The sequence below is a fragment of the Euprymna scolopes genome, chromosome 25, assembly GCF_053919585.1.
Source record: "Euprymna scolopes isolate OS-2025 chromosome 25, ASM5391958v1, whole genome shotgun sequence".
Taxonomy (NCBI): Eukaryota; Metazoa; Mollusca; class Cephalopoda; order Sepiida; family Sepiolidae; genus Euprymna; species Euprymna scolopes.
Genome location: NC_136506.1, coordinates 78,871,575 through 78,894,204, shown reverse-complemented (window position 1 = coordinate 78,894,204; position 22,630 = coordinate 78,871,575). Strand labels below are relative to the sequence as shown.

Sequence of the window (22,630 nt, the reverse complement as noted above, 5' to 3'; positions counted from 1 at the left end):
GTTTGTATCGAAATTTTTAATATACAAAAGTATGTACACTTTTCTTTAATTCGGTATCTTAGAATTTTAATTTACGAATTCTCGTTGAAATAGCTTCAGAAAACTGATAATTACTTTTCCAGAGATTTTTAAAGTTAACTTGAAATTCGAACAATATTTTTTTAACATTTTTCACTGTAATTTTTTCTAACACATAAATATACATTTTTTTTTTCCTTTTAAAAATTAATTTTGGTTTATTATCTTTCAAGCGCAATCAAAATTTAGACGTATACTAAAGAGTATCTTAAGCATAACAGTGTCATTTTCGGCCATTTTTGTTCATACCTATGTCTTGAATATGGGATCAAAGTTTTAAATTCCATCTTTAATGCATTTTTTAACTGAGGAAGGTACTAGTGATCAATTCATTAAAGAAAAACTCATTTGGCCTTTTCAATTTACAGTAAACATTTATTTAAGCAAAAGCGCTTTTTTCAATCATTCATATACTGAAAATTTTGTGAAAATTAGGGCAGTAGTTTATTTTAGATTTTTAAATTTTTCCCCGTGATATCTTCACTTTTGGCATAGATATGTTTGCTCTAATGGATAAAAAAAAGTGTGAACTTTCAATGAATTCGTAATGAGTTTTTGTTCTTGTTTTCAAAGCAGTTAACAAAAAAAAAAAAAAATAGTGTGTATATATTAGTGATGGAATGATTCTAATATTTTTTCCCGATTCCAATACAATTACCGATTCTGATTCTTTTTAAATTTTTACTTATAGAGTTGTTTTTTTTTTTTATTATTATTATTTTGGGGAAGGAAGAGGGTGTCGGAGTCGGATTATTAAAAAAAAAAAAAAAAAATGAACATTGAAGAATGAGTATATATTTTGAAAACGGGAAGATTTTAGTTTAAATCGTAGTTTAAAATCAATATTTATCATTTCATCATTAATACAAACCATGGAAAATTAAGTTTTAAACAAGAACAAACAAGATCAATAAAAAGGATCGCTTTTTGGCATTGGAAAATAGGTATAAATTTTTCCAATTCCAATACCTCAAAAAGTTTCAGATTTTTTTTTTTTTTTCATTCTCAATTCTAATTAATCGTCCCAACACTTAAATATATCTATATACCTATAGGATTTATTTTTCTCGCTCTGACATTGATATTAAAAGCCTACCTTGTTTATTTATAAATTATAAAACAAAGTTAATATACTCAGTCATGGATGTGCGAACGACTTCATGAAGGTTAACTAATTAACATATTCCTTTGAAAAAACAAAAAAACAAAAAAACTAATAATTACTGCATAATTACATAGAATTTAAGATGAAAACATTTCAGCACACGGGAATATATAAGTGTGTGTGTGTGTGCGTGCGAGTGTAAAATCTCTACTAAGCGCCTTTCTAAATATTTGGTCTACCAAGTTAAAATTTTATATATAGGGTATTTGGACCTGTAGTATACTTTCGATTTGGTTTTTAGCTGGCAAAAATTGCGGCTAAGGGGTGAACATTGAAAACAAAACAGTTGACCATGGCAGGGTAAGTCAAATAAAACATTACTCATAAAATGAAACATTCATAGCTCAATTTCGCTTAATTTTAACCTTTCGTATACATCTGTCGATAACTCAGAGTCAGATGGTAATAATGCTGGAGAGATAACTAATGGACTAAAGCTGGAGTGCTAAACGTTTTGGTTTAGATTCTAGTGAATAGTACCCAAGTCATTTTTTTATAACTTTTGAGATCATCACTATATACTGGATGATATTCATTTCATTCCATAATAAGAAATCTGCATGAATTAAAATATAATATTTATGCATATTTTATGACCGAGCAATGCCAGGTGGCTTGCTAGTATATATATAAGTGATCTTGTCAGTGTGTGTATGTGTGTGTGCGAAACATCTCTACCAAACTCCCGACTTTAAACTTGATATATAAGGTATTTGGATTGGGAGCACTTTCGATTTGGTTTTTAGCCGGTAAAAATAGCTGCTATGGGGACCTTAGCAGAAATAAATCAACTAACTTCTGACCATGCATACATATATACTTTTAGCTTGAAGTTGATTAATTTTTAGCCTTTTTTTATCTATCTGGTGACAGTTTAGATGTTAACAACAAAGTCAAAAGCGCTAAATAACAATTATGGCTGGAGTGCTGAATGTTTTGGTTTAGATTCCAGCTGATGGAACCAAAGTCGTTTTTTTGTTTTAATTTTGGAAATTATTACTATATATATTGGGTACAATAAAATAATCAGTAGAGAATTGATTCTATAATAAATTCAAAATCTACATAAAATTAAAATACCATTTATGACCAGGCTATGTTAAGCATATAAATATATACTTCTTGCTTCTCATTTTATTTATTTTTTGTTTTGTGATTCTATGTCAAGTAGATCAATTTTAGGAAAGTGCCTCCTTGACCTTTGGGATTTCACTTCAATCTTGACCATACGTACTTTAGGGCTAGAAATTAAGCTCACACACATGTGCATGCCAGATGTGTCTGCAAACTATTTTTAGGTTACTAAACCCAATAATGTGAAATTTGTAACAAACTGCAATTCGTAGTAAGGCAACAATATTTCTTTCTTCTGGGGTTGTAGTTCCTGAAGATGAGTGAAACCCACTTGGAACATTTTGAGATTGAAACGGTCCAAGAGGCAAATGAGAAAAAATTATGCAGATTTTCAATATTTAGAGAAATGGTTATAATTTTAACTAAAATAATTTTAGGATTACAAAAAAAACAAAAAAACAAAATAGTGAATTTACCAAAGATACAGACAATAAGCATAAAAATGACATTAAATCAACCCCCAAACAAGGTCAGGTAATACTGCTAGTAAACAAAAAAAATGTACCTAATTAATTAGAAATTAATTCACTACCAGTTAAATGGTTGATCTCAGAACCAAACTAATCATACATTTGGAACTAGCACCTCTCAATCTGATGTCTTTATCTATGTCAAAAATCTTAAACTGTTCTTAAAACTTATTAGTCAACATCAAATTATTGTACATGTTTGACGTTTGCTTTGAAGAGAAAACATGCGTTTTTATTAAAAAATGGATTAAAAAAATATTTGATGTCAACTTCTGTTTTTACTTTAATAAGAATTTCTTTTTTATTTATGTCATTTATTTTTTACAATCGAACCATGTTAAATATGCAGAGAGGTAAAAAAAAAACCAAATCTCTTAAGTAGCCTAAAAAGATAAAATGTTTCTACCATATCAGCAGTGACCTTGTGGATGATGCATTCATCTTCAGCTCCAGTATTTTATGCCATCTTTCAGGGTTCGAATCTCATGTTAGATAATTGTTTGGGCTTCTTTTTTTTTTTTTTTTTTGCTATAGCATCTGTAATTTTCTAACTTAGATATTAATCATCATAAAGCTAAATAATTTTTTTTAAATAAGAAAAATGGAAAAATATTTAATAGATGTTCTTAACCTCTAATCTTGACTTAAAAAAAAAAAAAAAAAAAAAATCAAGAAAAGTTATGAAACCTAGCAAAACGTGTATACTAGAACATCTGTGACCCGTTGGGTCAATATATGCTACAGTTAGCTATGGAATGGTGAGTATACAGAATTAATATATAAACGTGATACTTGTGACGGAAAGAAAATATTTTTGACAATTACGTAAATGGATCAAGAATATATATATATATATATATATATATATATATAAAATATGCATCAAGTGCGTTTGAAAGCCAAATCACAACATAATATTAGGAAAATAAAAAGTAAAATATTTGTTTTTTTCCTAATATTACGTTGTGATTTGGCTTTCAAGTGCACTTGATGCATATTTTATTTTATTCAAATTAAATCAACGTTTCTATAATGGAACTCGCACCCTTTACGATATATATATATATATATATATATTTTGTTACATAACAGAAACATTCGTATATCAAAATGAAAAAAATATAGATGTATAGATTTCTTGGAGTTGTTTCAACATTAAACCTAATTATACCCTCAGTGTATGTGTGTGTGTGTGATTATCTTCACTATTTCATCTGTATAATGAAAAAATAATTGACAAATGTCTTCCTTTTTTTGTCATGATTAAATGCAGCGAACCAAGTATTATAATATACTATAATATGGATTTTTATTTTTAATGTCTATTTACGTTTTCTTTTTCTCAAATGTCGAATTTTGTTGCAACAGCATGTATATCTGAAGCAAAGATGTGTGGCGTGTGTTGACATCAGTTGTCAATGGTCGACTTCCGAACAAAACAAATGGCATGGCAATTTCCTGTGGATGTTTTCATCCTGCTATTAAGTTTGTTTTGATAGAAAAAAAAAATGCGTAATACAAGGTTGGGTTATTTTCTATGATGGCATATTGACCTTGATGGTCATTTCACGGTGGGAACCGTTTTCGTTTTTTTTTTGTTAAAAAAAAAAAAATTTTTTTTTTTTAAATGAATTGCTAAAAAGAAAAGTAGTTGTACTATTTTACCCATAAATGGGTGGAATAAATTAGAGGTTCATACCTTTATCTAGTTTTATTAGTTATATAGTGAGGGATGCCTTTTTCTATTCCTTGCAACCTCTTTCCCACAGAAGAGACGCTGCGAGCCTCTCTCTACTTTATCATTAATTTTTATGGCAAGTGCTCATCTGTCCCTCACCCACCCTGGCCTGACTTTCACAAAAAACTCGTCTATCTGAAACCACTATCACTAATTTCCCCCACTATTTATCTGTGTCTAAACCTAAATGTAGATTCCATGAACAAAGCTTCGGTTTTCCTAGACTTTTTTTACTTGGTAAGTGATGACTCCTTTGTTATTAAGTTATTTTACTGATAATGTCTCATTTGGGTTTGCTCAAAGTCCACACAACCCATCAGTATATGCTGTATCATGTGGGTTTTCTGGCATATTATTCAAAATGATACTTCTTCTCCTTTCAGTAAATATGTATGGGTGGCATAAGCAGGTCTTATTCTGAATCTTGAAAGTATTAAAAAAAATCCTCATATCTGCAAATGACTTGCTGGTTGAAGAATTTTATATAGATAAAAAAAGCATTACGTTTTTAACAATAAGCGTTTATAGCAATGTGACTCATTTGGTAAACACTTAATGTGATGGTGAAGTACTGTTGTTTTCATCCACGAGTGATCAACAGATAATGAACAAAAAAAACATGAAACCACTTGATGTAAGAAGCTAATTAGCATAAAGACTAGAGATGCATATTGACCGTAATTTTGAACAAAGAAAAAATGAACAAAAAGACAAAAAAAAAAAACGAGACACGGTAAAAAAAAAAAAAAAATAGAAAAGGTAAACAAAAACAGAAAAGGTAAACAAAAACAGAAAAGGTAAACAAAAACAGAAAAGGTAAACAAAAACAAAAACAGAAAAGGTAAAAAAAAACAAAAAAACAGAAAAGGTAAAAAAAAACAAAAAACAGAAAAGGTAAAAAAAACAAAAAACAGAAAAGGTAAAAAAAACAAAAAACAGAAAAGGTAAAAAAAAACAAAAAAACAGAAAAGGTAAAAAAAAACAAAAAACAGAAAAGGTAAAAAAAACAAAAAACAGAAAAGGTAAAAAAAACAAAAAACAGAAAAGGTAAAAAAAACAAAAACAGAAAAGGTAAAAAAAACAAAAACAGAAAAGGTAAAAAAAAAGGTAAAAAAAAACCGAGACAAGGCAAAAAAAAAAAAAACGAAGACAAGGCAAAAAAAAAAACGAAGACAAGGCAAAAAAAAAAAAACGAGACACGGCAAAAAAAAAAAAAAAACGAGACACGGCAAAAAAAAAAAGAGACAAAGGAGACAAGGTAAAAAAAAAAACGGAGACAAGGCAAAAAAAAAAACGAGACACGGCAAAAAACAAAAAAAAAAACGAGACACGGCAAAAAACAAAAAAAAAACGAGACACGGCAAAAAACAAAAAAAAACGAGACACGGCAAAAAACAAAAAAAAAACGAGACACGGCAAAAAACAAAAAACAAAAACGAGACACGGCAAAAAACAAAAAACAAAAACGAGACACGGCAAAAAACAAAAAACAAAAACGAGACACGGCAAAAAACAAAAAAAAAACGAGACACGGCAAAAAACAAAAAAAAACGAGACAAGGTAAAAAAACAAAAAAAACACGAGAAAAGGTAAAAAAAGAAACACACACACACACGAGACAAGGTAAAAAAAAAACGAGACAAGGTAAAAAAAAAAAACACGAGATAAGGTAAAAAAAAAAAAAAAACACGAGATAAGGTAAAAAAAAAAAAAAACACGAGATAAGGTAAAAAAAAAAAAAAAACGAGACAAGGTAAAAAAAAAAAAAAAAAAAAACGAGACAAGGTAAAAAAGAAACGGATACAAGGCAAAAAAAACGAGACACGGCAAAAAACAAAAAAAAACGAGACACGGCAAAAAACAAAAAAAAACGAGACACGGCAAAAAAAAAAAAAAACGAGACAAGGTAAAAAAAAAAAAAACGAGACAAGGTAAAAAAAAAAACGAGACAAGGTAAAAAAAAAACGAGACAAGGTAAAAAAAAAAAAAAAACACGAGACAAGGTAAAAAAACACACACACACGAGACAAGATAAAAAAAAAACGAGACACGGCAAAAAAAAAAAAAAACGAGACAAGGTAAAAAAAAAACGGAGACAAGGCAAAAAAAAAAACGAGACAAGGCAAAAAAAAAAACGAGACACGGCAAAAAACAAAAAAAAACGAGACACGGCAAAAAACAAAAAAAAACGAGACACGGCAAAAAACAAAAAAAAAAACGAGACAAGGTAAAAAAAAAAAAAAACGAGACAAGGTAAAAAAAAAAAAACGAGACAAGGTAAAAAACACACACACACACGAGACAAGATAAAAAAAACGAGACAAGGTAAAAAAAAAACACGAGACAAGGTAAAAAAAAAACACGAGACAAGGTAAAAAAAAAACACGAGACAAGGTAAAAAAAAAACACGAGACAAGGTAAAAAAAAAAACACGAGACAAGGTAAAAAAAAAAACACGAGACAAGGTAAAAAAAAAACACGAGACAAGGTAAAAAAAAACACGAAACAAGGTAAAAAAAAAAAAAACACGAGACAAGGTAAAAAAAAAACAAAAACACGAGACAAGGTAAAAAAAAACAAAAACACGAGAAAAGGTAAAAAAAGAAACACACACACACGAGACAAGGTAAAAAAAAAACACGAGACAAGGTAAAAAAAAAACACGAGACAAGGTAAAAAAAAACACGAGACAAGGTAAAAAAAACGAGACTAGGTAAAAAAAAAAAAAACGGAGACAAGGCAAAAAAAAAAAAAAAAAAAACGAGACAAGGTAAAAAAAACGGAGACAAGGCAAAAAAAACGAGACACGGCAAAAAACAAAAAAAAACGAGACAAGGTAAAAAAAAAACGAGACAAGGTAAAAAAAAAAAAAAAAACACGAGACAAGGTAAAAAAAACACACACACACACGAGACAAGATAAAACGAAGTACGGCAAAAAAAAAAAAAAATACGAGACACGGCAAAAAAAAACGGAGACAAGGCAAAAAAAAACGAGACACGGAAAAAAACAAAAAATAAAAAACGAGACACGGCAAAAAAAAAAAAAAAAACGAGACACGGCAAAAAAAAAAAAAAAAAAAACGAGACACGGCAAAAAACAAAAAAAAAACGAGACACGGCAAAAAACAAAAAAAAAACGAGATACGGCAAAAAACAAAAAAATTTTTTTGTTTTTTGCCGTGTCTCGTTTTTTTTTTTTGACACGGCAAAAAAAAAAAAAAAAAACGAGACATGGAAAAAAAAAAAAAAAAAAACGAGACAAGGTAAAAAAAAACACACACACGAGACAAGGTAAAAAAAACACACACACGAGACAAGGTAAAAAAACACACACACACGAGACAAGATAAAAAAAAACGAGACAAGGTAAAAAAAAAACGAGACAAGGTAAAAAAAAAACGAGACAAGGTAAAAAAAAAAAACACGAGACAAGGTAAAAAAAAAACACGAGACAAGGTAAAAAAAAAAACACGAGACAAGGTAAAAAAAAAACACGAGACAAGGTAAAAAAAAAAACACGAGACAAGGTAAAAAAAAAAAACACGAGACAAGGTAAAAAAAAAAAACACGAGACAAGGTAAAAAAAAAAAACACGAGACAAGGTAAAAAAAAAAACACGAGACAAGGTAAAAAAAAAACACGAGACAAGGTAAAAAAAAAAAAACACGAGACAAGGTAAAAAAAAAAAAACACGAGACAAGGTAAAAAAAAACAACAAAAAAAACAAACAAATAAAATGGATGCCATGACCGCAAATCTAAACTGAAATCTTGAGATCTTCAGTCTGAGGTTCTACCAACTGACCTATTTGAACTTTTTTTATAACTAAAGCTTAAAACATTGCCTTAACAAAATATAGCTTTGACGTGATGCCATGTTTAATTCTAGTAGAGCTAAAAAGAAAGAAATAGGATTAACATGAAGACAGGAAATGTATATTGACATTAATCTTGAAAAAAAAAAAAAACTTACAGATTGGAGGAAAATAGTCAATAGGAAGAAGAGAATTCTACAAGCATACAGTCCGTTGAAAGAAATTTTTGGAATAGGAATATACAGTAGAACCTCAGGATACGGCATTAAAAATTAGTAACAAAATACAGTACAGTATACAATACACATGTATATAATCAAATATAAACATTATAAATAACACTGTAAGGTGGGGCAAATATCATAACCAGGAGCATAAAAATTGTATCCACATCATAACCGGAAAAAAAAAAAAAGTATCCTAGGGCCACCGTATTCCAGGGTTCTACTGTATATTATAATGATGTTATAAAAAAAAAATAAATAAATAAATAAAAAAATTAAAAAAAAATAAATAAAAAAAGAAAAAAAAAAAGCAGTAGAAATTTAAAGCACGTACCTGTCACTATCACAATAATATCCAGAAACCTGCAAAAAAATAAGAATCCAAATAATGAAATGGTAAAAATTACATTACTGGTCCAGCTTTTGAGTCAGACAAAATACTTTTTGTTTGACTTTTTCCGATTGTTTATATAAAAAGCTTGGAAGATGCCGAAGTGCTTATCCAATCAGAAGGCAAGTAAAAGGGACCATAAGTTAAACTGTAAATTAAAATATAAATTAATTTTATGCTGTGAAATTTTTTTTTGGTCAACAGTTAAGACAACTGATTAAAGAAAAAATGAATTTCATTGCGCTAAAACAATTCAATCTCCCAAAAGTTAATATATCTGTCAAACAACTTCCTTCCACTTTTTATTCTTAATTGCCGTCCAATAAAAAAATCTTTGCCGTCCAATAAAAAAATCTTTAAAATTTTTGAAAAGAAAAAAAAAATTATCTTTTTCATGAAAAAAAAAAAAAATTATATTTGTGGTTTCATTAATTTTCTTTGTTGGAAAAAAAAAAAAAAAAAAAAAAGTATTTTTACATTTTCTAATATATAAACAGTTGTGCGTGTGTGTGTGTGTGTTTGTATGGTCAGCTAAAAGTAAAAAAATACAAAACACAGAACCACAAATTTCGTATATTTATCAGAGTTGTGCTGGATGAATATCTAAAATTTAGAAAAAAGATGTTAATTCTTTGGAGATCAACTGGGCCACGTTTCGTCAAGAGGAATGTCAGCTTTTCAGTACGAAAATGGAAAGAAAATACAAACTCATTACATGAGTAATCTACTATATAAAGGAGAGTTGTATGTACTTCCAGCTATATGGAGTGGATGGAGGAGAAAGAAGGAGATGGGTAGAGAGATAAAAGTTTGTAATAGAAATAGATGTTTTACCCCGGTCAATGCAGAGTAGGCCTGCTAGTCTAAAGGGTTGTTGTCTACGTCTATTTGTATGTATAACTAAAAGTAAAAAGAAAAATACAAAACACTGCCATAAAATTTGTATTGTCTTTACTTTTTTTTATGCCTTCTATAAGAGCTCTGCAGGCCGGATTAAAGACCTTAGTCGACAGATCTGGCCATAGTTTAGAGATCTCTGCTCCAGATGAATAATATCTAAAATTTAGAAAAAATTATTCATTCTTTAACCCTAAACTGGCACAGATTTTATCAGGTAACATTAATTTCTTTTTGTCTATTTATGTCCTAACTTAAGGGAATTGGCTGATCTTTTATTAAGAAGTTAACTCCCTTATGCCGACTCATTCTTTGAGGAATCTATAAAAAGTTGTTTGTGCATGTATGTCCAGAGAGAGGAATGGGCTGGATGGAAAAGAAAGAGGGGGTAAGGAGATGGTGGTGGAAAATGGAGGAGGGGGAAGAAAGCAAAATAGAAATACAAATAGAAAGAGGTAAAGCAAAAGACATTTTTTCTAATTCAAAAGCTGGACTTGTTACAAAGTTTTACTTTAAAAAGGTATTTCTGCACTGTAAAAATCATGTTATTGTTGGAATCATCCATGTGGTTTCTGGAAGGTGTTGAGTAGCTTAACCTTAATACAGAAACTTACAAAGAAAGCATTTGTTTATTATATAAAAGAATCTAAATATTTATCGATTTGAAAAAAAAAATTTTTAAAAATAAAAATTTTGTTTACCATCAGTTGTTTGTCATTCAAAAAATATTAATTCATGAAACTTACCTTACAGTGAATTATTTTTTCTTGATTTGAATTTTTATTTTCTAAAAGTTTTGTAAAAATTGTTCAATAGTTATTCAAAATATTGATTTTACTTTTCAGTTAATTTTTCACGGAAATCACATTTTTCATTGATTAGCTTTGTTTTCACTGAAAAAAATTGGCCAGCGTTTGTATATATATATATATATATATATATATATATATATATATATATATAAATTTTTAATCAAAACTTTAGTTTTAGCACCTTCCTGTGTTTTCTGTAAACTGCCCGGATGATTCAGAAAATAACATGGTCCTTATACTGCACAAGTACCCTTATATATATAAAAGGAATTAAGATACAAAACTTTAAAACGTATCATTTCTGGAAAAAAGTCTTTGTCTTTGACATATTTAACAAATAATTCATGAGTTTTTTTTAACTTTTTATTTTAAAAAAGCATGCAGAAATAAAAATGCATTGTGACTTTACAACATCTCCACTGATATGGCCACGTCATTTGCCATCAATCATCCGAAACGTTCCAAAGTGTTTCTTGCTTTTTTTTTTTTTACTATTGGGTCACCACTTATAAAAGCCAAGAGCCACTCGAAGATAAGAATTAATGAGATGCAATAATTGCCAGACAAATAATGAAGAACAATAACTTGTAAGTTTGACTACTTATGAGGCAGTTTGTGGTAAACATTTCTTGATGTTAGATTTAATTTTTTTGCGGAAATCACCCCAGACAAGGCATTAAGCTACTTGATGTAAGGAAAACTACTTCAAGGTCAAAATTAGACAAAAATAAGTCTTCTAAATATTGATCGAAAAATTAGCAATTCTTCCCCCTTTATCAGAAACATCGCTAAAATAAGAGAAGCGAGAGTTATGAGGTTGCTTAAAGTAAACTCAAAGTCCATTTTCTGTTCTCCATATTGTAATTTGCATAGAAACTGTGTCACATTAATGTATTCCAGAAACGGGAAGTGCTTGCAAAAAAGTTCTGTCCATGCTAGGCACATAATTGAAGAAAAGAACTCTTTTTTCTTTTTTTAGCTCAGTTGAGAATCTTCATGGAAATAACAGTAGAGCAGAGAAAAACTAGCAACTTGATGTAAGAAGCTAAAACATTTCTTTAAAATACAACTTCAAGGTCAAAATCTAGCCAACAAGAAGTGTTGATAGATTTCGACCCAGAAAACAATAACTCTTCCTTTGTTAGAGACGTTGTTAAAAGACAAAATAAGGAAAGCAAGAGTTACAAGGCTGCTGAAAGTAAACTCAAAGTCCATTTTCTATTCTCCATCTTGTAAGTTACATAGAAACTGTACCACATTAATGTATTCCAGAAACAGGAAACTCTTGCAAAGAAGTTCTGTCCATGGAAATTCCGCCCAACACTAGGCACATGAAAGAAAGAAAAGTCTTTTTTCCAATTATAGTAACTCAGTCGAGCATCTTCATGGAAATAACAGAGCAGAGCGAAACTAGCAACGCTTTCCTAAAACAATACAGCAGGGTAAAGATTCTTAAGTTTGGAAAATGGATGGGTGCCTCATGAATTTTTCTGAAGATCCATAACTCATATAATGAAATAGTAAGTATCATTTTAACATCCATTTTACATATTGGCAAGTGTTAGAAAACTTTTAGAAACTAACTCAAGCAAACCTATCTCTGACCAGGTATTTATTTATCCCTCCAACTCAAATCCATCCTAACTTCCTTCCATTGTTCCCTTTGATTTTTTTCCTGCCAACTAACCTTGCTACCTTAACTGTTCTACAGAAACTCATACATTCTTTCAATGCGATAACCCAACAGAGTATGCGGTTTTGCACACATCTTACTATACTACACATTTAATTTTCCTCTGAAGTCATCAGATCTAAGCCAGTCTTTAAGACTCACATGACACATCCATCATATCATTCTCATCTCATTTCTCCTCATACAACACCTGTCTTTAACCCTGCCTTGACAGAATTTAAAATAGACTTCGTAGCTTAGTGGGTGATGCACTTTTTCTCTTTCCTGCAACCCCATTCCCACAGAAGAGATGTTGCGAGCCTGTCTCGTTATTTTCATGGCAAGTGCTCGTCTGAGCTCTAATTTATGGTCCTTCCCCTTGCCAAACTTTCACAAAAAACACCCGTCTAGCCAAAACCACCATCAACAATTTCCCCTACTCTTTATCTGTGCCTAAACCTAAACGTAGATTCTACGAACAAAGCTTCTTTCTTTGAACTACATGCCGGTGGAACTCTTCCGTTTGCCTGCTTTCCAGCTGACTACAATTTGATTGTCTTCAAGTCCACCGTACACCCATTAACCCTTATTCTCGAGTGGCCTCTAGGTCTTGATAAGTGGCGACTCTTCCGTCAAAAAAAAAAAAAAAAAAAAAAAAGCAATAATGTTTATAAATAATCACAAACTCTCATATTGAAATACGGGGGTGGGGGGAACATTATAAATGATTAATACACCAGAAGATGGCAGATGACACATATTGGTTGAAATGAAATAGAAATATCAAGTGATCTAACTCTCCTACCCCCATCATGAATTGCTTGAAGTCTTAACTTTTACAGCAAGATCAAATTTTTCAGTTTTCAGACATAACAGCACAAGTGCACTTTAACTTGACTGAAGTATTTTTTGTTTTCATTTTCAGAGGCGTGATAAGTTATTGTTCTTCATTATTTGTCTGACAATCCAAAATTAATGCTTTTTACTAAAACTTTTAAAAAGACTGTTACAATTAAGATTTTTTATTTTATTTAATTTTTAAAAATTCCTCTTTTTCAAAAAAAAAAATAAATAAATAAAAAAAAGAAAAGAAAATGTTATAAAAAATGCATTCCATCCGTCTTATAATATTCTAAAACTAAGTGTCTATTTTTATCTATGCATTTAAAAAAATATATTCTAAGAATAAGTATTTTGAAATATAGAATACTAGCGGGGGTACCCGGCGTTGCCCGGATGTGGGAAAGTGGGGATAAATCAAAACAAAATGGAAAATAAAGACTAAGCGAATGATGTTAAATATTAAAAAAAATAAAACATCAAACGTGATGCAAAATAACCAATAAGCAAACGATGTTAAAACTTCTTTAAAAAAATTGGAAAAAAAACAAGAAAAAAAAAACAGCGAACTTGATGGAAAAATAAAAAATGAACGAAAAAAAAAAAAATGGCATAAATAACCCTGTTTCAATATTAAAACTTAAAAATCGAAAAAAAAGAAAAAAAAAAAAAAAAAAATATATATATATATATATATATATATACCTGACATCTTGAGTTGAACATGCAATCTTAAGATAATAACGCTGCTACCATACCGACTGGTCTATGACCGCGTCAACGAAATTGGGTAATTTTTTTTTTTTATTTAAACTAATTAAAAAAAAAAAATGCTTTTTGTGCATGCGTGTATGGCTAAATTGTCATGAAGGAACGATTTCTTGCTACTCCTGCCTGTAGAAAAGTGCCCAGTTGAGGATGAAGGAATTAATATTTTTAGCCAATTTTTCTATATTTGTCGTCCAAAGGGTTGAGCTTCAAAATGATACTGATCTCGTGAAAGTCCATTGCCTCTGTTGAAAGTTACTGCGAAACATACATTTGAACAGATTTTTGTCCTTTATATTATAGATTACATTTTATTTGCCAATTTAAAAGATAAAAAAGATATTTGTAAGTTAAAAAGATTAAAAGATAATTTATTTTGAAGTATTGTTACTACATTAAAAAAAAATTCACAGAAAATAGATGTTAACTAAATTAAAGGAATATATTTTTTTTTAAATTCAATATTTTGGTAAGTTGTTGTGATATTTCGTTACTTTATTTAAATGATTTTTAATTATCAGAAAGGTTTGGTTTAAAAAAAAAAAAAAAAAAAAAAAAAAAAAAAAAAAAAGCATTAATTTTGGATTATCTTTCCTTTTTGCGAGTATCACTCTTTTGAAAATGAAAACAAATACTCCCGGTGAGTTAAAGTGCATTTATGCAGACATAATTGCCATAAAAGGGTAAATCATGTTTTTTTTCTTCTTATAAATAAATAAATAAGTAAATAAATAAAATAAAAAATGAAATTTTTTTAATGATTTTGATTAAAAAGAGAAAAACTCAGATCCATGAGCATCTCTATTGATTTAAACAGAAAAGCAATTTTCTTTTTTTTTTATCCAGAAGTGGGGGAGGGGGGGGGCTGCTAAAAAGTCGAGAACAAAAACGATTTAGGAGTAGGAGACAATTCTAGATTCTTTAAACAGAAACATCGCAACTCTATATCTTAACTTTTATCAAGTTAACTATGTTTATAAGTTTGGATGTACAAGATTCACTGCTAAATTAATTAACTGATCATGGTGGATTGTAAAATACAGCTGCTAGGCGTCTAAATGTGAGCTATATTTAGTTTAGTTGCATGAAAAGGAGTAAAAATGAGCAGAAGCCCTTTGTGAAAACTCAGATACCTCCAATTCTTGTGGAATTGTAACAATAGATAAATATTCTCCAAATTTCATTTTCCTTGGAATATTTTAAAAGGTATAATAAGGGCAAAATTAAAAAACACAAATATTTCAGATTTACATTAATCAATCATTTCAACATCAATTAACCAAGGTCCCTGAATTTTAATTTTTTAAGCCCCCTTAAACACCAGACTTCAATTTGAGATATTTTAAGACTTAAAATCATGTAATGGATATAAATTAGAATAAGGATTCTAGATGCAAGACTTTATATCATTATATCTTGATTTTAATCTTTGTAAAACGACATAAAACTGGCATAAACATGTCCTGTTTAGAGCAATTAATTTCACCTTTCTCCTGTGACGCGTATTCTTCTTGTCACTAAATGTTGACAAACTTCAAGTACACCGAGTTGTGATTCTCACTATTCTCATATATGCCTACAAAACTTAAATCATATGCTAAACATGCAAAGAAACTGAACCATTTCCAGTTGACCTGGCTCTGTAGACTGATGAAAATCAAGTGACAAGACAAGATACCAGACATAGAGGTTTTAGTGCGGTCAAGCTTCCTGTTAGTACACGCCATGTGGCAGCAATGCCATCTTTGTTGGACGGATCACATATGCTGCAGGTCATATTCAAGACTCAAACAGCTCCTTTTACAGTGAGTTGTCTAAATGCAAAAGAACTGTAGGAAGGCAATGGAAACGGTTCAAGGACAGCCAAAAAATCTCCCTGAAACAGTTTGGTTTGTATGGGAAAACCTAGCCCAAAACAGGTGCTCTTGGCATACCACAAGCCACAAAGGGGAAACAATTGGTGAATGTACACGCATTGAAGAATGCGAGAGGAAACATACTATTAGAAAAGACAAAGAACAGAACAGTCAGCACTTTTCCTACAAAGTCATCCCACAGGTGTCCCCACATACTTCAGAGCTTGAGTCGAACTGACGAGTCGTCTCTGGACCCACAGAACAATTGCATGGTCATGGTCACCTTTGCAAGCGATGGACGAACATCAACATCGAATGCTGTTAGTCACAAAACATTAAGTTGCATATAAGGTATTAATTTGTAACCTTGCCAACAGTTGTGTTTGAACTAATCAGAAAGCAATAAGAGTATTACAAAGTTTCCCCACACACACACACACACACCTTCAATTTCATTAATTATCAAAGATAATTTCCCCAAATTATTTCTGTTTCATTGTATCCAAGTGAGATATATTCTGGCATCAATATAGTTATATACAGCATAATCATGTTCAGACACCCGTTCTTGCTAGACCAGTGAAGTAATGTAAAGCCTGGTAACCATTTAAAAAAATTTTTTTTATTTTTTTACAAAGGAGTCACTATTTAACAAGGCCCTTTTAATACCTTAACAGATTTTTTTTTCTTTCGTTCTTCCATGGCCACAATCTTTATAAATTACTAAATAACCATAGGCGTATTTTTTTTAATACCTACTTTTGATGTTATTTTTATTTTTTTTTGTCACAATTGATAGGAAAGGGAGGGTACATTATATATTAAAAAAAAATTTTTTAAATATTTTTGCACTTATGCATTTTAACATTCTCATGAAAATTTAGAAATCAATTCTTAACATGGGAAGGTGAGAGAATGGAGTTTATTAACTCTTCTCTTGCTGCGGATGGAACTCTTAAAATAAAAACAAAAACTTAAAATGCAAAAATGCCTTTTTTGGAAGGATACATGGGAAGAGGATAATGATTGTTTACTGTTGAAAATTAAATTTATCAACAACCTATGCATTTCATCGACCCTTATCCTCGAGTATCTTTTGAACTATGTATATAATGACCCATTAATAAAATATATATATATATATATATATATATATATATATATATATATAATTCTTATGTAAAAATAAAAAAATTAAACTTTATCTGGAATTTTTTTGTTTTTCAACTGGAACAAGTCGGCCAAATTAGTTTACATTTTATAACAATTAAAGTTAAATTAATAATATCATAACTAAACAAAGTTAAATTAATAATATCATAACTAAACAATACCGTAATAATTAGGAAATATTTGAATTGTTTAATTAAACTAAATTGTTAAAAAAAATCTTCATATAAACTAGAACTTATTTTGTTAGTTTGTTTAAATGACACCTGTCAAAGCTGAAAAGTTCAAGATAACTAATTTATTAACTATCAGAAGCTGAGATTATGTTTTTAATCTAATTTATAAAACTCACTATGTCTGTCTCCATATTTTCAAACTTTCTCTTCCAAAAATAAAAGTCGCAGAGTGTTCTCAAATGATTGGATTTTTTTATATGGACCTTTCTTTTATGGGTCTTTAGTCAGTTAAAATAGTTTTTAAAGGGCCAAAATTGAAAAAAATCATTACACATTTTGTACATTCATCTTAACTTATTTTTAATCAGTTCATATGCGTGTCACGTTGGTACAGTGGTAACGTCACCAGCTTTGAATGCTACAGTTTTGCTTTCGGTTTAGATTCCAACTGATGGCACCCAAATACTTTTTTTCCTACTTTTGAAATTACGACTAATAATATATAAAAAAAAATCTAGACAAATTAAAATATCATATTTAAGCATATTTTACAACCGGGCAAAGCTGCCCCCCCCCCCGCTAGTCTTAAATAATATTTTAAAATGAAAATAAAACATAAAATGTTTACACCCAATTACAAATTACTCAATTGTAGAATAGACACTACTGAAAAATCTCACAGATTTAGAATAAAGTTAATTGTCTGTCTTAAATTGTATTTTTCTCAATGATGGCATTTTTTACAATTATGAGTAGACCGTTCGGCATTGCCCGGTTGTAAAACATGCTTAAATATGATATTTTAATTCATGCAGAGTTCAGATGTATTACTACAGAACCAATTCTATAATGATTACTATATTGTACCCAATATATGGTAATGATTTCAAAAGTTAAAATCATTAACCCGGGTGTGAAATAGCTAGAATCGAAAGCAAAGCATTTAATGCTACATCCTTATTAATAACTGTTTGAGCTAACAACAGATGGAGAAGAAAACTTTAAAAGTTAACAGAGTTTAACGTAGAAATGTATCTGCGCATACGTAGAAATAACACGTTTAGTTGACTTGCATCTACCAAATTCGACACTCCCAAAAATATGCTACGACCATGTGTGCTAAAAATAGCAACGGCCATTTTCAAACAACGAGAAAACACAAAAACTTAATATTTCATAAACGAAACAGAAACATAAAGGACTATTATTTCGGGAATGGTTAATTATAGGTATAGACAGTTTCATATCCTCCTAAAAATTCCATAAAATTCAGCAAAATGGTCCTCTCCAGAATGTGCTGCTGCCATTGCACACAGAAATCATTTTTTCCATTGCTTCCAACATAACAGATGTACTGAGACTAAAGCAGCCTTCAAGACTGCCAGCAACAACTATAAAAGAGTAATAAAGAATGCAACAGAGTTATATCTTCAGTCCATCCAGTCCAAAGTAGCCAAGCAATGGCTTGGTTCCCACAAGTTCTGGCAAATAACAAACAGGGTCCTATCCGAACCATCATCAACGGACCTAAAATAATCTTGTCAGTATCGGACAAAGTCAAACTCTTTGCCAAGAACTTAGTTAATTCTACCTTATGTAATCAGGGCCGCCAACCTCCTGTATTTCCTCTTGTGTCTGAAAACATACTATGTGATGATGATGCCAAGCTGATCAAAAACCTTGATTTCAGTAAAGCAATTGGTCCTGACAGCATTAGTGCTCAAAAAGTTTCAACCAGAACTAGCTACCATACTTACAAACCTGTTTAAGCATTGTCTTAATTGCTCCCAAACACCTTGGAAAACCTCATCAGTATGCCTTGTATTTAAAAATTCAGATGATAGGTCATCTCCTTTTCAGTACTGACCAATAAATCTCCTATGTATCATGAGTAAGTTGCTGGAATCTGTTAAATAAAAAAGTAGTCAACAATCTCAGCAAAAATAACCTCCTCTGTGACATGCAATATGGTTTCCGTTCTGCTAGATCTACAGCAGATGTGCTAACGGTTATATCTCATAGGATTAGCAAATCTCGCGATGGAGAGTTCCTTTCTAGGGCAATTGCTCTGGACACATCAAAGGCCTTTGATAGAGTATGGCATAAAGGTCTACTCCATAAGATCTCCATCTACGGTATAGCTGGAAATGTCTTCTCAATTATTAAATCATTTCTCTCTGATAGGTTGATGGGCAAAAATCAAAAGCTCACAGTATTAATGCTGGAGTCCCTCAAGGGTCCATCCTGGGTCTAACTCTCTTCCTGATCTACATCAATGATCTCCGAAATCACATCATTCATAGACATTTATGCTGACGACACTACCATCTATGGCAACACTTCAAAGGCCGTAAATGACCAAGTCTTCTTGGATTCTCTCTCCTCTGATATTGAGCACGTGGTGGGGAATAGGTGGCTGGTTAATTTTAATACATCTAAAACTAAGCTTCTATCTTTACATCATAAACGTTCTGATCCCTGTCTGGCATCAATTAAAATGGGGCAATTCTCTACCTGTATTAGAACCAAATACGTCCAAGAATGGAGTTCTGTTGCCACATTTGGAAAGGAGCTGCTAAAAGCACATTATCCTACCTTGACAGAGTTCAAAATAGACTTTGTAACCTAGTGGGGGGATGCCCTTTTCTCTTCCCTGCAACCTCATTTCCACAAAAGAGATGTTGTGAGTCTGTCTCTGCTTTATTGTTATTTTCATGGCAAGTGCTCGTCTGAGCTTCAATCTATGCCCCCCCCCTTGCCAAACTTGCATGAAAAACACTAGTCTAGCTGAAACCACTATAAATAGTTTCTTCCACTATCTATGCCTAAACCTAAACGTAGATTCCATGAACAAAGTCTATCTTAGAACTGCATGCCTGTGGAACTCTTTCATTTTCCTGCTTTCCAATTGACTACAATATGATTGCCTTCAAGTCCAACGATTTCCACTACTAACATTGGCTACCATACACTCATTAACCCTTATCCTTGAGTGGCGTCCAAGCCTTGATAAGTGGGGACTCCTTTGTAAAAAATTAAAAAAAACACCTATATTAAAATAAATACAGTTAATGAACACCAAAGATAGTTTTAACTGTAAGTAATATGGTGTGAAATTAATTATAGTCATTCTTTATTTAGCGACACCATCACAGGTTATAGAGCCTGTATCACGAACGACTCTCCATAAAGCTTACAGCTTTCACAGTAAATCTTCAGTTCAGCTCAGGAGCTGCGAACACTCCCATTTCAACAAATCGGTGTTGTCACAATGGGGACCAGGGACGGCAAAATGTGATTCACACTCTACTGTCTACTTCTGCCTGCCTTCTGGGTCTCCCCTACAGCCTGCCACTCCAGTCCCTGAATTCCTGAACCTGCTTCATTTTCAGCGGCTCCAGCGCCCTGCCCCAGTTCACTCCAGTAGCTTCCAGCAACTCCAGCTTATTCCTGCAGTGACTCCAGAGCCTCCAGCAGCTCGCCAGCTCACTTTTGTAGCTACAATACTTCCAGGCACCAACTCCTGTGGCTCACCAACGTCTGGCTACCGAAGTCCAACCATCTGTCCCAGTGTCTACCTCAGGAACCCAAGAATCTCAACCTCGCGAGATGCCCATTCTAGCTTCAGCTTATCTTGAATCCATTACCGGACATTTTATCTTTTCTTGGTAAACATTAAAACACAATATCCTATCATCTTTAACCGATCATCTGTGTTTGTCATCTTTCTTTGCTATTACCGTTACCTCTTTGCCTTGTATCTACCTTATTAATTGTATGGTCGATTGGCACCCTTCACAGCCTTTCACCCCTCTGCAACAACAGTTTGATACAGGTTGTTCTGCAGATAGACAAGTTCACTCTTTATATATGTTGAATCGACTAATTATGTGTTAACCTTTTCATCGTTGCTTTTAATTTCGTTAAAAACTTGTTTGTTGTTTTTAGTTTAGTATATAACATTTTTGGTACTTATGCAGAATACGGACCGTGCTGAAATAATCACATTATTATTTACAAACCCGTTCTTAACATGGGGATGGGAAAGGAGTTTTGTAACTATTCTGTAATTTCATCTAATAATTAAATAAAAAATATTTTAAAACTATAATCTAACTTGAAAATCCTATCAAAGTAGGACGTTTTTCAAAAGTAAAGCTATTTTTAGTAAAAGTTTAAAAGCCACCAAATAAACAAAACAGATTGTTGATAAGGATATAAAATATTTGAATAAAAACGACATGCAGAACTCAATTAGAATTTTGTTTCAGGACAAGAAATAAAATTTAAAACCCACAATTACGTCACTTATCTCCCCACCCCTGCCCAAAGGTGAATTCAAAGTTTTTTTTTTTTTTTTGTTTTTTTCAATCGCTTCTATTCTACAATTGAACCGTAAACCTATAAAACATTAAGCAAATTAGCAAATGTTGAGATCGACGGCCTAAATAGAATGCGATAAAAAAAAAAAATATTGTGTATAAGCGATAAAAATAGTTTTCGGTTATCGTTTTTAAATGTTATTAAACGTGGAACCATTTCTAGTTAAAACCTATTTAGACTTACACGTGTAATCTAAAGTACCTATGTACTATGCCTCCCCACGGGACAGAGTTAGACACCAGGGTCGTTTTTTAATGTGAAGAAAAGGTACAAAAATAAAAAAGTGTTTCAGTCGTTAAGGACTGCTCCTCCACCGAAAGAGAACAAGAAATAGAAGTGCAGCACTGCAGCATCTGAAGAACAGATACTACACTTTGATAAAGTAAAACACGTTTGAAATGTGTAGATTATGTGAAATAATCGATGGAATCTTAATGGAACCAGAAGGGTTTTTGTATTGTTTATGGGGTCCATTTTTGTTTGTCATTTAAGACGAAAAATAAAACAAAACAAAAAAAATGTTAAAACGTTTTTTTCTCCTTATACATAAAACTACATTCCAACAGCTATAAAAGATGCTAAAATTGTCACTTTATTCAAGAAAGGAGACAAAGGAGATTGCAATAACTACCGTGGTATATCTTCACTCAGTGTCACCGGCAAAGTCTTTGCCAGAGTGCTCCTTCCAAGGCTCCAGCAGATTGCAAACCGTGTTTATCCAAAATCGCAATGTGGCTTCCACAGCGGGCGCTCAACCACGGACATGATATTTTCAGTGCGTCAAATCCAGGAAAAATGCAGAGAACAACGTAGACCTCTCCATATCGCATTTGTGGCCCTCACGAAAGCTTTTGACATCGTCAGTAGAGATAGTCTGTTTGCCATCCTACAAAAGTTGGGCTGTCCACCAACTCTTCTTATTTGATAAGATGACAACATGACAGCCGCAGTCTTCTTCAAGGGTGACATGTCTGATAACTTCCCCGTGTGCAGTGGAGTCAAGCAAGGTTGTGTGTTGACTCCCACACTGTTTGGCATCT

At 31.5% G+C, this 22,630-nt stretch overlaps 1 protein-coding gene across 1 annotated transcript in view; it reads right to left on the bottom strand.

The window, feature by feature from the left end:
• The window catches only part of LOC145247452 (uncharacterized), an 85,528-nt gene that overhangs the window by 51,077 nt on the left and 11,821 nt on the right, over window positions 1-22,630 (bottom strand). Inside the window, exon 2 of the mRNA XM_080109236.1 lies at window positions 8,960-8,988. Coding sequence (XP_079965362.1) covers window positions 8,960-8,988 — 29 coding nt within the window. The remainder of the gene's footprint in view (window positions 1-8,959; window positions 8,989-22,630) is intronic.